The sequence below is a fragment of the Colius striatus genome, chromosome 9 (genome assembly GCF_028858725.1).
Source record: "Colius striatus isolate bColStr4 chromosome 9, bColStr4.1.hap1, whole genome shotgun sequence".
NCBI lineage: Eukaryota > Metazoa > Chordata > Aves > Coliiformes > Coliidae > Colius > Colius striatus.
Window position 1 is genome coordinate 6,946,514 of NC_084767.1, and position 15,320 is coordinate 6,961,833.

At 41.4% G+C, this 15,320-nt stretch overlaps 1 protein-coding gene across 1 annotated transcript; it reads left to right on the forward strand.

Annotated features, from left to right (window-relative positions):
• The first annotated feature begins 1,734 nt into the window (after window positions 1-1,734).
• MAT2B (methionine adenosyltransferase 2 non-catalytic beta subunit) lies at window positions 1,735-14,389 on the forward strand. The gene is made up of 7 exons (XM_062002586.1): window positions 1,735-1,888; window positions 6,906-7,100; window positions 7,532-7,646; window positions 7,893-8,045; window positions 10,715-10,908; window positions 11,637-11,750; window positions 12,788-14,389. Exons 1-7 carry the CDS (start codon window positions 1,826-1,828, stop codon window positions 12,956-12,958), a joined length of 1,005 nt encoding a protein of 334 aa, XP_061858570.1. The 5' UTR covers window positions 1,735-1,825; the 3' UTR covers window positions 12,959-14,389.
• Window positions 14,390-15,320: the final 931 nt, after the last annotated feature.

The window sequence follows — 15,320 nt, forward strand, 5'->3', positions numbered from 1 at the left end:
CTAAGATTGGGAATTACTTGTCCATACCTTATTTTTCAACAACAAGCTATCTGTGTTCCATGAAGGCAGTAAGTGGCTGAAGTGATCTATATTATTTTTTGGACTGTGGATGCCAGTGTTTTGTCCTAGGTAAAAGTCCTTTGCTACATGATTTGATTCAGTAGATTTTCTGATTTCTCTAACTGTTCCTGTAGTATCAGCTGGTTTTCTCCCATGAATAATTAATCAATCAAATTTATCAGGTGAATACATGACTATGAACTTGGATAAAATAAGTCTTGGCCATTAATTCTTATGCATCTACTTAAGTCCTGTAGTTAAAAACTGTTAGGCACCAAGTCTTTGTCTGGGTCTGAAGTATAATAGTGAAAAGCTCTGTATTCAGATTCATGTTGCTTCAAAATCTTGCAGTTATAAAAATCAACTTTGTGATGTTGTAAGCATAAAATTATATGTAAAGGCTGACTGCTATAAGCAGCGATTACTTTCTCCAAGGCAACCTCCCTTCCTCACAGGGATTTGCCAGTTGTTTTCATCTCATGCTATGGTTAAAGGCTATTTCAAAATGTGCTGCGTTTTCCACCATTCTAAAAGGAAAATGAAATCATTGCTGTTGAATCTGTGCCAGAGCTATATTAAGTGTAGCTCTTAGCAATTAAGGTATATTGATCTATTGGTGAAGTTTCATTTTACCCATAGCAGGATGTGATCCTTCTTATTATACCAAGGAAAGGTTACAGGTTTCAGTCTGCAAATGTGGTAACATGGAAACTGGCCTGTGTTATGATAACTGGTATTGCTCCAGCACCAAACCATGCTGAAGCCTAGCTGCTTCTGCAGTAGCCTGGGCGTTGGGCTGCAGCGAGAGAGGGCAAGGCACAGGGTCCTTCTACCTTGTTTCTCAGCTTCCAGGATACAGATAACCTGTCCAAGGTCCAAAATGCAGGTTTCCCTTCCACTGCATGTGGAGCATGGTTGAAGGCCGTATTATTCATGAACTTCCTGACAAATGTTACAGAGGCAGCTTGCAAGCAAAGCACTCTCTTAATTATGGTAATATATCCACTAACCTGACCCCTCGCTTCTTTTCACCCCTGTTCAAAGAAAAGCAGCTTCAGCACCTACAGTACCTTTTCTAGGTTGCTTCCTGCAGCTCACAGGCTCTATACTTGTGTGAGAGTCAGACCAGCTGCTACTTTGGTGTAAACACTTACTCCGTAGTCTTTCTGAAGTGAAGGTAAGGATAAATTGTGTTTCCTAGTCATTCCAGCACACAGCTCTGCCTGAAGGGTGAGTCCTTCCCCTCTTAGTGCTGTATTGGAGCTGTTTTTCTAGAATCGAAGCTGTTCTGTCTGGCTCTAAGCTTTACCAAATCAGGTGCTAGGGCGTCACGTTTTTCTGGGGGCTTTCTTTTAGGTTTCCAAAAGGGAGCGCGTCAGGTTCAAGGCGCTGGCCCCAGTGCTGCCAGGCTCCGGCGGGCTTCGCGGGGCAGGCCCGTCCCTCGCCACAGCCCCACCCCTGGGCTCCTCCCCGTGCCCAGGCGGAGGCCCGACGCTGCCCCGCCCGCTCCGCTCCTCGGCCCCTTCGTGCCGGGCGCTGCTCCAGCCCAGGCCGCGGCGCCCTCCGCGTGCGCGCTGCGGCCGCTGCCGGTCCTTTAAACGTCGTCCCGGGTCCCGCCCCCTCCGCCGCTTCCCCAGCCAATCAGCGCGCGCGTTGTGACGGGGCGCACGGCACGTCCGCGCTCCCGCAGCGCCGGCGCAGCCCAGCGGGCGGCGGAGCAGCAGCAGGCCCAGGCCAGGCCCCGCCGGGCCCCGGCGCCGCCGCAATGGTCGGCCGGGAGAAGGAGCTCAAGATCCGCTTCGTGCCGGGCCGCTGCGAGCTGGTGGAGGTGAGCTCCGGCCCGCGGGACGGCTTCTCTGAGGGCGCAGCGGCGGCAGGCGGAGGCTCTCGGCTCCCCCAGCGGGCGCGGCCGACCCGGGAGCAAGGGCCCGGGCTGGGCCTCCCGGGAGCGGCCGAGCGCAGGGCCGCGGAGGGGGCGCGGCGGCCCGCGGGGCTGGCGGCAGAGCGCGGGCTCCGTGCGGCTGTGCCCTGCCCGCGGCGCGTCCAAGGTGAAGCGCATCGGCGAGCTCCCGCCCACGGGGCTCCTTCGTTCCTTTCTCTCGCCGGGCTTCTCTGCGAGCTCGGGAAACGGGCATGGTTTTGTGTTTCCTCACTATCTTTATGCTAATTCCCCGCAGCTGTGTGTGTTGAGCGGCAGAAAGTTGGCTGTCAAGCCCGCTTAGTTGAGGCGCGCAATCGTCGCGGCCCCAACGCACAGAGAAGGTTCCTCCTTAGCAGGAACACTGCAGTGGTCCCTCATACCGCTGCTCTTGCGGGGTTGTTATTTGCTGTCCGCTGTGTTACGAATGAGGTACAACAGGTGCGGCTCTGAACAGCCGCGGTTGTGAGAGATGGACGCCTCAGTTCAATGCACAGCTTTTTGTCAACGTCTGCGTGTATTCATCTGCCGGTCCTTGCCCCGAAAGAAGCCTCTTGGTTTGCCGTTTGCTTTTTGTTGCCGTAGGTGATGCCAGAGCTGAAGGACGAGCTCAGTCGTGCAGTGACTTCACCGTAGGCACATTTTTGTCATTACACTGCACATCCGTGTTAGCTTCAATTTCCAGTGGGTGTTCCTTGAAATTGGTGTTTTTGAGTTCATGGTTTTGTCAAGTTCAGTTTTTAGATAAAGCTTAGAAAGTGCTTTTATCTTCGTTTTCACTTTGAAACATATTACACTTTACTATTGTTGTAAATTATACTCTTTTTTGATAGTGTCTACATAATCTTAGGTCTCATAAATGCTGCCTTACGATGTGTATTTTCATGTCAATGAGACTGCTGAGTATAATTCTTTATTACGTTAATTCCTGGTGAACATTGAACATCAGATAAAGCAAAATGAGATTAACTGCTTTATTATAAAGCTTAAAATTAAGTAGTGGTATTAGAAATTAGTTGGCAAGAGAACTTTTTGGATGTTTGATGACTGTGTGTGACTGTTTCTTAGCAGAGAAAGACATAGAAAAGATTTGTTATCAGATGGGCTAATCTGAATAGGAACTTGTATTTAAGCCTGTAAAATTTGCAGGCAAAATTGTAACATTTGAATTCTAGAATGTCTTTTTATAGATCTTCAGTGAATGTAAAGAATAAAGTGCTGCTAAAAAGTGTACTTTCTAGCTCGTGGGTATAACAGTTAAGAGCACTCTTACCTTTTAATTGCATTCCATTATTCATCCTCCCACCATATTTAAGGAAAAATACATAAGTTAACAGAAGTAAGAGAGAAGATGCTACACTAAATGTGGTTTCAGTTAAGTACTGGCACTGATGAACAGTAAATTTTGCCACCTTCTCTTCTAGAAGACCATTATTAATTTCTTGTAAGATAAAGCAAATAAGAGCAGTTGAATTTTCACCTTTGCCATTGAAGATGATCTGATTGATACAGTGAGGTTTATGGTGCTGTTCATGTGTATGTACTTGTCTGTGCCTGGATGGCTGTGAAGCAGCAGCATGAGCTTCTGTAGGGCTGTGAGAGCCTCTGCAAACAGCAGTGGGGGAACATTCACCCTCAGAGCTCTTCTGGATTCAGTACTGGTGTCTGTGGCTGCATGACATTCTGCAAAGGAGCAAGGCAACGTAAAGGGAAAGAGTTAAATCTCTGTATATTACCAACATATTTAACTTCTGGGAAGGTTAAACACCTTTAAGGTGGTAGTTTGGTTGTGTTGAATTTATGGGAAAGGTCAGTCACACAGCCTAGCTTATCAGAAAATAAGTGACCAGAAGGAGCCTTGCAGATGAGCAACAGGATGCAAGCTGCACTTCACTTGGTAAAAGTTGTGACTGTTCCATTCAAGCTGTACTGTTAATGCGATATCCTCTTTGTGATGTGTAGAATAAACAAATGTAGATGAGTGATGCCTAAAAATGTCAGATTTTACAAATGACACATGTTTTTGTATTGTCACTGTCTGCTTGTTAAAGACATCCTGTGACCTTTTCTGGAATGTTTCGGCACTGATTTCTGCAGCAGGTCTTTGCTGTTTGTTAGCAGCTACCTTCCAGCTCCAGAAGTGCTGATAGTCTGTCCTGTGACATAGTCCAGACTGTGCCGAGATAAGAAGTATAGAACAAAAAACCAAAACAATACTTGCTTGATTTTGCTTGTACTTTTTAGAGAAATGTGGACAGCCTTAAAAAATTGTAAATAAACTTGTGTTTCAAGGTCAAATGGAGTGTAAAGATAAAAGTAGCTTTTTAAACTCTCACTCGTCTCTTTCAGGAAACTGTCCTAATGGAAACTACTATTTTTCATCCCATACCAATAGGAATAAGTCATCCTTTGCCTGAGGATTGAGAGTTGAGGGAAAGGCACACACTGTACTGGGAGCTTTAAGTCGCTTTGGGGTAGACCTTTACTGTAGCCCACTTCTGCAACCACTAGTGCTAGAGAAGGTTATGGAACAGATTAGCCTGAGGCTTATACAGGATAATCAAAGGTTCAGGTGCAGCCAGCATGGCTTTATGAAGGGCAGGTCTTATTTGACCAATCTCATCTTCTTCTATGACAAGGTGACCCCTTTAGTGGATGAGGGAAAGGCTGTAGATGTGGTCTTCCTGGACTTCACTAAGGCCTTCAACACAGTCTCCCACACCATCCTCCTGGAGAAACTGACTGCCGAGGCCTTGATGGACCCCACTCTGCATTGGGTGGGAAACTGTCTGGGTGACTGGCCCCACAGAGTAGTGGGGAATGGAATTAAGTCCAGTTGTTGGCTCGTCACCAGTGGTGTTCCCCGGGGCTTGATGTTGGGGCCTGTCCTGTTTAACATCTTTATCAATGATCTGGATGAGGGGATTGAGTGCATCCTGGGTAAATTTGTAGATGACACCAAGCTGGGTGACTGTATAGATTTGCTTGAGGGTGAGAAGGCTGTTCAGAGGGCCTTGACCAGGCTCAAGTGATGGACTGAGACCAATTGCATGAGGTCAAGTGCTGGGTCCTGCGCTTGAGCCACAACAACCCCATGCAACGCTACAGGCCTGGGACAGAGCGGCTTGAGATCTGTCTTACAGAAAAGGACCTGGGAATGTTAATTGACAGCTGCCTGAACATGAGCCAGCAGTATACCCAGGTGGCCAAGAAGGCCAAGGGTATCCTGGCCTGCATCAGAAGTAGTGTGGCCAGTGCGACCAAGGAGGTGATTGTTCTCCTGTACGTGACACTGGTGAGACCGTATTTCAAATACTGTGTTCAGTTTTGGGCCTCTCACTACAAGAAGGGCATGGAGGTGCTGGAATGTGTCCAGAGATGGGCAACAAAGCTGATGAAAGGTTAGAGCATAGATCTTATAAGGAACAGCTGAGGGAGCTGGGGATGTTTAGTCTAGAGAAGAGGGGGCTGAAAAGAGATATGATAATTCTCTACAACTGCCTGAAGGGAAATTGTAGTGAGGGAGGCGTCTATCTCCCCAATAACAAACAATACAACACAAGGAGATGGGTTCAAGTTGTGCCAGGGGAGGTTTAGATGGAACATTAAGAACTTTTTCACCAAGAGGGTTATTAAGCCTTGGAATGGGCTGCCCAGGGAGGTGGTGGAGTCACTATCCCTAGAGATATTCTGGAAGTGTGTAGATAAGTACTGAGGAGTATGGTTTAGTTTAGCGATGGGTTAGGCAGTGTGGGGTTAGTGGTTGGACTTAATGATCTTAAAGGCCTTTTCCAACTGTAAGGATTCTATGATTCTACTGTCATGGACCAGAAGCTTTGTAACTTCAAGGGTGAAAGACAAGACAGTAATTTGGAAGCCATTTTTGGTGCTTCCTGTACCACAATCAAAAAGCAGCTATCTGTTATAGTGTTGACAGTGTAAGATTCCTCAGAAGTGACAGGACTATTTGAATTGCATGTTAGAGAGCATTTACAAACAATCACTGTGACAAATTGTCTGTGTGTATACAGTGGTCAGGATATTCAAGGTGTGTGGATTCTGCACACCTGAAGTTCTGTACTGGTGTGTAAGCAGATGCTGTTATTTTTTGTTTTAACAGACTCTGATTCATGATACATGCAGAAGGAAAGTGTGACATGAAAGATTGCACAGACAGATATGCATTTTATGTTTACTGTCTTGATTTTGATGGTCTAGTGAGTGGTGGAGTGGAATGCACTTTATGTGAACTGATGTACACAACTGTCTCAAGTGCTGAAATGTGGAGTAGCTGAAGTAAAGCTTTAGTATTTTGTATTCCTTATGAGTTTAAATTCTCAAATCACTTTCAGATGCATTTTGTAAAGCTGAGAAGAGCTGTGTCTTGATTTTACTCATTATTAGACTATTGCATTAAATAAGGATGAGTTACTGTTCTATTCAGTGATAAAGTACAGGTCTTCACTTCTTTCAGTCCTTGTAGGTAGGCCCCCAGTGAACTGTATTGCTGCAGCCTCCAACGGGCACAATCTGTCCAAAATGATTTCTTGCGTGTGGACCTCAAGTGTTGCATATTTTAGGTCTGTTTTCAGAATAAATTATTTCCCTCACTTCAAATTGCCCAAAGTTGTCAGATTTTGAATGAGCTTAAAATTCTGTCTTCATTAGTGGTTTGGTTTCTTTTCCCCTCTTGTTGTGGAAGTAAATGAGTTTCTTATTTGAGTTTTGTTTTCATTATCTTGAAAAATATGTTTAAATACTTGACTGGGTAACATATGGGTGCTCTCAGATGTTTTGTGTTCCATGAGACACTCTAAAACACACATAGCAAGGGAAGCTATTTAGTACAGTAACCTTGTGCACTTTTTAAGAAAGCCAGTAATAAATAATAGTAGAAAGCAAACTTTTCCCGTTCTCATTTCCCTAGGAAGATGTTGATATTCCCAGCAGGCGAGTTTTGATTACTGGTGCTACGGGACTCCTTGGCAGAGCTGTGTTTAAAGAATTCAAGGAAAACAATTGGAATGCAGTTGGCTGTGGATACAGGAGGGCTCAGCCCAGATTCGAACAGATTAATCTTCTGGATTCTATTGCAGTTCATGACATTATTCATGATTTTCAGGTAAGTTTCTGGAGTCTGGAGCAGATGAGTAGGGTACTTAATACGTCTGGCACTCAGTTGATAGTGCCGTTCTGATACTGATTTGTGTGGCTTTAGTGGGGCTAAGGCTTTGGCAGAGCTCTGAAGAATTTATATCCTCCTTTACTGCCACAACTGTAGGATGGCTGTAAAACTTGCTGTAAAACTGAAATTACTGAAGATCATAACTGCAAAATTAACAGTCAGGTCTTTTGGTGTCTTGAAGCAACGTGGTTCTGTTTTACTTCCCAAGGAAAACACACTTCTCAGAATGTGACTAAAAATAATCCTTTTACTTTTATTACTTCTCAGAACTTAATGCCTTTTTTTCCTGAGGGTTCATCACTAGAGTTAGGGTGCCACTGCAATCTCTTGACAATGTTTGTTGTTTAAAATCAGTCTTTAATTTCCAGCCTCATGTTATAGTGCATTGTGCTGCTGAGAGAAGGCCAGATGTTGTAGAAAGTCAACCGGACGGTGCTTCTCAGCTCAATGTGGCTGCTTCAGGGAACTTGGCTAAAGAGGCGGGTAAGGAGACCATCTAATGGAGTTGGTTTATAATGCAGTTGGTACTTGTGCAGAGTCTTGGGTCTGCAATCAGTGTGCTGTCATCCTGCTTGCTGTAAGGGTAGCATGCTTGTCTTTGCAAAAGAGCAGTGGTGGGAGTGAATGGGGCTAGAAGATGAGGTCATTTGCAGGCTTGTTTAAAGATTTAGTGGGATTTCAAACGAGGTGTGAATTAAAATAGATTATGTGTAAACATCTTCTTCCTAGCTGGAGTTGGAGCGTTTCTGATCTACATTAGTACGGATTATGTATTTGATGGAACAAACCCTCCTTATAAAGAGACCGATGTACCAAACCCCTTGAATTTATATGGTAAAACCAAACTGGAGGGTGAAAAGGCAGTCCTGGAAAATAATGAAGGTAAGAATACACTCACACATTTGTAACAGAGGCTTTCTGTTTTTATTTAATTATATATTAGCTTAATAGACTCATAAGTCACTGGTGAAATTGCAAAACCATGGAAACAAGATTTAGAAAAGACTTTGATTCGGAATCAGTCTCCTTGCTCATAAAAGATTCCTGTTGCTTGTAGGTTGACTAAAGCTTTGTTTCTTACCTGGTCCAGTTTGTGTTAGGAGCCTTTCCTGATGAATATTCGCAAGCCTTTGTCTACTGTGAGTCAGCTATTCCTAAGGAAAGATAAAACACATCATCAGTGCAACACACAGACTTTACTACATTTAATGCAAAGCTGCTGTTAGGTGGGGGATGCATTGCCATTGTTCTAAATGATGTTTACTGAAAGAGAACACCAGACTTGCAATTCAATAGTAAGGAAGATAAAATCAACCTGGGCTTTTTTTTGAACTTGCTTTGTTTCCTTGCCAATCTCCTGTTTGCTCTCCTTACATAAGCCATCAGGCTTCCTCATTGTGTTTTTACCCACCTAGCTTACCACACACCTCAGATGCCTGCTTGTGACACTTTCTACAGGGTTAGTAACACATTTCTGCTTTTAAACAACAATTTTAGAACAACGGTGATTTAAGTATTTTCTTAATGAAAATTGGCATTCAAAGTGTATGAACATAATGTTTATAACTGTTTAATAAGACAAACAAACTTGGGTCTGGTCATATTTCCCCACATTTAAAACTTCTTCTATGAAAGAGAGGTTTGGTTTTTTCTAGTTTCGTGTTTGGTTGGTAGGCTTTGAGTTTCTATTCACAGATTGCAAGGGAAGAAGCACTTCTGTTTTCTCAAAGATTTTGAAGACAGCAGTCTCAGTGCACTTGCAGAAGAAGGTTCTGATATGTCACTGTGATACTTGCACTGTGATTCTGTTCTGCCTGACCAGAGAATTGAACAATTGATAAATTAGTGTGATGATCTTTCAGTAATTAAATGTATACCATATTGGAAAAGGATAGGTCTTAATACAGATTTGTCAAGACTTTCTAAACATACTTTAATAGGAAAAGTCTTAATTAAGTAAAATCAATTTAGATAAAAATATTCAGTTCTTACTTAAATATCATCTCTGAACTTGACTGTGATGCTGTTTACTCCCTCTTCAGATTGGGAAAGAAGGTGAGACCACACCACTTTCAAGTACATGTGGTGATCTTGGTAGATCCTTCCCCCAACACAACACTTTTGGCCAGGCAGTCGTGGTATCAGTAGCATAAGAAATTTCAAGATGGTGCTGAGTAAGATGATTGAAAATGTCAATTCTATTAGTTAATACAAATATAAATATTTTACATGTGTTAGTCTTCTGCTTTACAAATGTTCCTGGGTAGAGTTCTGTCTGTCAAGTGTCTGTGGTTGCGTGAAGAGCTTCCCTGTCCGTTTCTGTTGTATAATGCAAGAATCTTCACCCACAGTTTGAGGGCTTTGCATTTCTTTTTAAAAATATGTATTTTACTTTGACTGAGAAAGGATCCAGTGGTATTTAGTGCTCTTGCTAATAAAGCTAAAGAGTTTCAGGCAGTCTTCAGAACCATTGGTCATGGAGGTGATGATCTGCAAGTCTCAGGTAGCTCTTCAAGAGCAAAAGCAAAGCAGTCTGTCTCAAATAAAGCATACTTCTAAAGATATTCAAACAGAGACATTTCAGTCAGTGTTTAAAGACAGGAAAAACAAATAAATGGTTTTAGAGCAGCAGGAAATCAATGTCATCCTAGGGTTTTTATTGTACTTGGTTTTCTCATGTAAGTACTTCTTTTGATTTCTGTGAGAATAATTTGTGTTAGCTTTTTCTTTTTGCCTTTCTAGGAGCTATAGCATATTCCTTTATGAATCTTTAAAAATTGCAATGATTTGTTCACTCACACTTCTAATTTCAGGACTTATTTTATTTAGGCAAAAATGTCTGCACTACTTTTAATGAATTTGTTATTGATTTCTTGGATTTCCCCTCAAAAGAGGCCTTTTGAGCCTTCATGACTATATGATGTGTTTCATCCTGAAATACCCTTCTCTTTGCATTTTTTACTAGTTTAATTTCTCAAATCACTATCTTGAAATCTAATGTGGTTTACTACTGTATTCTGTGAACCTGTTCCTTGCTTGTCAATATTTTTCTTCATTCCAAGTTTCATATCTTTTTCTCTGGTTAATGATACCTTTTTTATGCAGAAGACTTCTGCATACTAGGTGGAAAATCTTTGTAGTTGATGCCTGAACTCGGTGATTGGTGGGAATTTTTCTTCTTAACCCAAGGAAGATGGGGAGTGCTGGAGTTAATGAATTGTGCACCTGGGGGTTTTAATGTTCTTAATTTTTCTTCTGACCCAAACAGGCATTTTTTCCTCTTGCACAGGTAACAAAAGCTGCTTCAGTCTCCAGAAAACAATGGCTTACAGGAAAATAAGTTGATATAAATGTAGTGTTTATAGACTGCTTTAATTTATAGACATTACAATTGGATTCTGAGGACAAGCATATTAATTGCATTTTGTGAACTGTAGTTGTTTAATATCAACTTATTTTCAGCCTTTCCAAAATGCTCTTCAGGTTATGTTGCAGCATTTATACCTGTTCCTACCAACCAGAATACGTTGAAAATACTCTTTTTATTTTAGGTGCTGCAGTACTTAGGATTCCTATCTTATATGGAGAGGTAGAAAGACTGGAGGAAAGTGCTGTGACCGTTATGTTTGATAAAGTGCAGTTCAGTAATAAATCTGCCAACATGGACCACTGGCAACAGAGGTTTCCTACTAATGTCAAAGATGTAGCAACTGTTTGCAGACAGCTAGCGGAGAAGAGAATGCTGGTAAGGATTTAAAGAAACAAACCTCTTCAAGGCAGAAACAGATGGAGTTCTTGGCTCTGTTTCCGAACAACTGAGAACTGCATATAACCTGCACTGTTCTTTGCATTTCTAGAACACTGGGAGGGAGGAAAGAGCTGGCTGTAATAATGCATTACCTTTACATGACAGTGTGTGGATGTTCTGATATTTGAAACAAAAGTGAGTGAAGCAATGGGATAAATCCTTCTGAAAGTAGACACCTGTCTTCTAGTACACAAGAGAGAAATGCAAACACCTAAATTCTTCTGATATGCCTTTTACAAATTGACTAAAAAACCCCATGGTGGTTGAGTGCCATTCTCAAAAGTGTCCTCGTTCATTGTGTTGGGAACACCAAAGTGGCAAAACCCAGCCACTGGACTTTAAATTTGGGTTTCCTCACCGCAATGTCTTCAGTTTACCACCATGGCAAGGTAACAAAACCAAACAACCACCTTTATTTTTCATACATATAACTTGGAAAAAAAAATGGACCATGCACAAATGGTGGATGTGATGCAATCGGTTTGTTTGACATTCTCAATCCATAGTCAACTGGTCTCTGAAAATCAACACCAGTGGGGTGCTGTAACATGCCTTCCAGAATAGGATCTCTCTGAAAGATTATTCTGCCCAGTTCCTGCACAGGAATTAGTCTGAGGGCTACCTAACTGCTTGTTTTTTACCTGTCTTTGCTGTTTCTCCTGTAGGACCCATCAGTAAAAGGAACATTTCATTGGTCTGGTAATGAACAGATGACTAAGTATGAAATGGCATGTGCAATTGCAGATGCCTTCAACCTTCCCAGCAGCCACTTGAGACCAGTAAGTGATGTATTGTTTCACCTGTAGAAAGATGGATGTGATTTACTGTTTCAAACAGTAGGTTTTACTCTAGCTGTACCAATAAACTTCATCTTCAGGACAATCTTTGTGTACCTAGCACAGCAAATGTATTGCTGGGGATGCTGTCTGGTTTCTTAACTCAGGAAACAACTGCTTTGACCTGCTGAATTACAGAAATTGCACAGTCAGTCAGTAACAAGTTCCACAGTCCGTAGTGTAACAGGATTTTTTGCAGAACAGTTCCCCCTAGTCACGAGTAAATCCATATTTGTTATCTTTTTGTCTTTAAAAAAGCTTAGAGATTGGCAGAACATTAACTAAGGAAGCCACCTAAGAACTTTTCAATGCTAAGATTTAATTCTGAATACATATACTTAAGAACTTCACATCCTTTTTTGTTTTGCTTTAAACACTTGTCCTGCAGTTTTACTGACATGTAAAAGTAAGATTACTCCTAAAGACATACTGATAATGTTGTGAGAATATTACATCTATTTATATCCAAAGTAAATTTCAAGGATTCTTAATTAGCAAAGGCTGAAACCGAGATGTGGTTTGAAAGATGGAGAGAAAGAGAATGGAGAACACTAACTTAGTCTGCATTTTTTCAGCCCAATTCTACTCCTCTTCATGTATATTGATCAAGATGTGATTTTGTCATCATTTTAGAGCATTTTTTAGTTTATGATTGTAGTTACAGGATGAAAATAGGAATCAGAGAATAACATAAATGGTTATCAGTAATTGAATGAGAAGACTTTAACTTAAGATGCTTCATGTTGCTCTGCCTGACCTCTCATTACAATGGAATGAAGCCAACCATAAAACAAACCAACCAAAAACCCCAAAACAAAAAAAACCCCACAAGTAGTTGAAAAGGGAGGAGAGGAACGTGCCTATATAGAGTGCTGTGAAGGAACACCTCTAAGTGTTCTTATATAAGAAGAAACTTCTTTTTCTGTCATTTCTAATTCACTTGTTGGTGTGCTGGGGGTTTTTTTCTGCTTCTTTTTTAGATTACTGATTGTCCGGTTGTGGGTGCCCTTCGTCCAAGGAATGCACAGCTAGACTGCTCCAAGTTGGAGATGCTGGGGATAGGTCAGAGAACACCATTTCGAGCTGGGATCAAAGAATCACTTTGGCCTTTCCTTGTTGACAAGAGATGGAGGCAGACAGTCTTCCATTAGTTTGTAACTTTTTTTAGTAAAAGTATGGTATGTGGCACTTTTTTAAAAGAAGAAATAGTTTTGTATGAGTGTTCTTAAATGGTGACATTTCTGAGTTTTCATTTAATCAGATAAGCAGATGGTCTTGCACTAGTGAAATTGTTAGCCTAAAAAAAGTTCAGTGGACAAAAACTGAGCCTATTTGATGTCATGGATCTTTCCTTCCATTCATACCAGTCTAATTCAATGTCTATCCCTAACAGATCGTGGTTCTTAGTAATCGGTACCATTTGATGCTAAGAACGACTTGGATCACATGTAGACTTACTTTTGCCTGCAGTACGTTGTTGATGCTTAAGGTCTGTGCCATTCTTGTATATACCATTTCCCTTCATTAAAAGACATGGTCAGTTACTCTATCACCAGAGTTTCTTGTTTTCTGATGGTGGTGTTCTTACAAAGTCAAACTGAAGTAGGAATTGTTGAACACTTGTTTTGCTTGAGCTCGAATCAAAATGTTTTCTAAAGAAGTGAAAGTTTATTTTTGCAATTATCAAGTGTACTTTTTATGCTTGAAATATTTTCAGAATGCTCTGTAACTTCAATGCCTGAAGCTTCATATTTGTACAGTGAGTTGTATGCCTTTGTTTTAATAGTGACATAAAAGCTAGAAGGGAGTTGGGAGGGTGGGGAACAAGTAGTTTTGATCTGGGGTTTTTTTGGTGGAGGGACTGGAGTTGGAGGATTTGGGGTTTTTTGAATTGGGGTTTGCTTGTTTTTTTCTATAAAAGCATGAAATATCTTCATCTTTTTTGGGGGCAATATTTGGGATTGGTGAAGTTAATGGAAGATGTGTGTTATCCAATACACGTGAGACAGACAGAAAAGGTGTTTTGAGAATTCGGAGCACTGTGGCTTCTTTTGCACAGACTGTCAGATGTTGCACTGATGCGGCACCTTCTGGAAGAGCAAAGTGCCTGTGTTGAAGGTTTGCACCATGATAATGAAACCACAATAGTCTCACACAGGCAAATCTTTAAATCTGCTTAAGTGTAGTCTTTAAAATTCAGGTGAAGTGCGGGGAGGGACATGGTTTGTAAAGTTTAGCTTCCTTCTGAAGTTGTAGAGTCAACAATATAAATATTCTGAGCTTGCCAGCAGAGTATTAGTAAAACTAGGGAAAGCTGTGTTTGATCATTGGATGACCATTTATTTTTCTGACGTTTAAATGAAAGGGATGGGGAGGATGTTCTTTTCATTTAAAAAATCAGCACACACAAAAGCAGACCAACTGAAGATCCTCCTTAAGGTCAGCTTTACATCCAGCTTTAATTTCCAGCTGGCATATGCAAAGGGTTCATAACCCCCATGTGGTTTTAGTTTGAAATCCTGATATACACATGGTAACCTGTCTCAAAAATGACAATAAATATATATTTCCAGCAGGAGAAACAGTTGTTGATTCTTTCTTTACCATGAGAATTTGTTTATCAAGTGTTTGTAATTCTTGTTGAAATCTTTTGTGTCCTTTCAGCGTACAGAAAGCTTTGGAAATATGAGCCTGAAACATCCTGTGCCTCAGGCAGGTTCTGAGTACATCCCCTCCACTTACAGGCAACTGAGTTTGTTATTGAATTTGACACCATATTATTTTAAAAATCACAGTAAGTTTAAAAGTGATGGGAAAAACTGGGGATAAACAGCACAAGAAGGAAAAATTGAAGGGACACTGAAGTGGACAGTAGACTTGCTGTTTTATTGTGTGGTTTGCTTTGCTTTTTTTGCCTTTGCATTACATAATCAGTTACAATATTTCATTAAAATATAGTAGCTAAATAATTGTCTAAGTGGTTTTATTGCATTTACATTTTAAAAATGAGACAAGACATAATTATTGGAAAGACTGTATGTGCTAGTCTGGATTTTTTTGCTGATTTTTGTTAGAAAGAGGTGGATGTTACAGTACTGCCTAGTCCAGTTCTCTTTTCATTTTTTTTTATTGAAAGGGACTTTTTTCCCTTCAAGATGATTTAGACTGTCTCTTCCACTACAGGATAGGGCTGTAACTCTGTTCCCCTCAACTGGTGTATCTGAATTGTCGCTGCATCCATTGTTGTGAACGGAGCAGTTTGAGTGTGAAGGAAAAAGGCCGACTTGGCTCCTGAATGTAAAGCACCAGCACGCACATGTTGGGCATCTTACTGGGAGGAAACCGTTTGCAATTTTGAGTTTTTCTCTTGCTGAGCAAGTGAGTGAGTCCCAGTCTTTGTCCTCTAAACACTGAAGTGTGGAATAAAAGTGTATCAATTACTCTTCCACCTGCCCTGGTCCATTCAGCGGCCAATGGTGTGACTACTGCACAGCTTGTATCCTGAACACGTTT

Excerpts from the sequence above, each read along its gene's own strand:
- MAT2B (XM_062002586.1), top strand. The coding sequence starts at position 1,826 with ATGGTCGGCCGGGAGAAGGAGCTCAAGATCCGCTTCGTGCCGGGCCGC. Across the intron at positions 1,889-6,905 it reads GCCGCTGCGAGCTGGTGGAG|GAAGATGTTGATATTCCCAG; the intron begins GTGAGCTCCGGC and ends TCATTTCCCTAG. Across the intron at positions 7,101-7,531 it reads ACATTATTCATGATTTTCAG|CCTCATGTTATAGTGCATTG; the intron begins GTAAGTTTCTGG and ends TTTAATTTCCAG.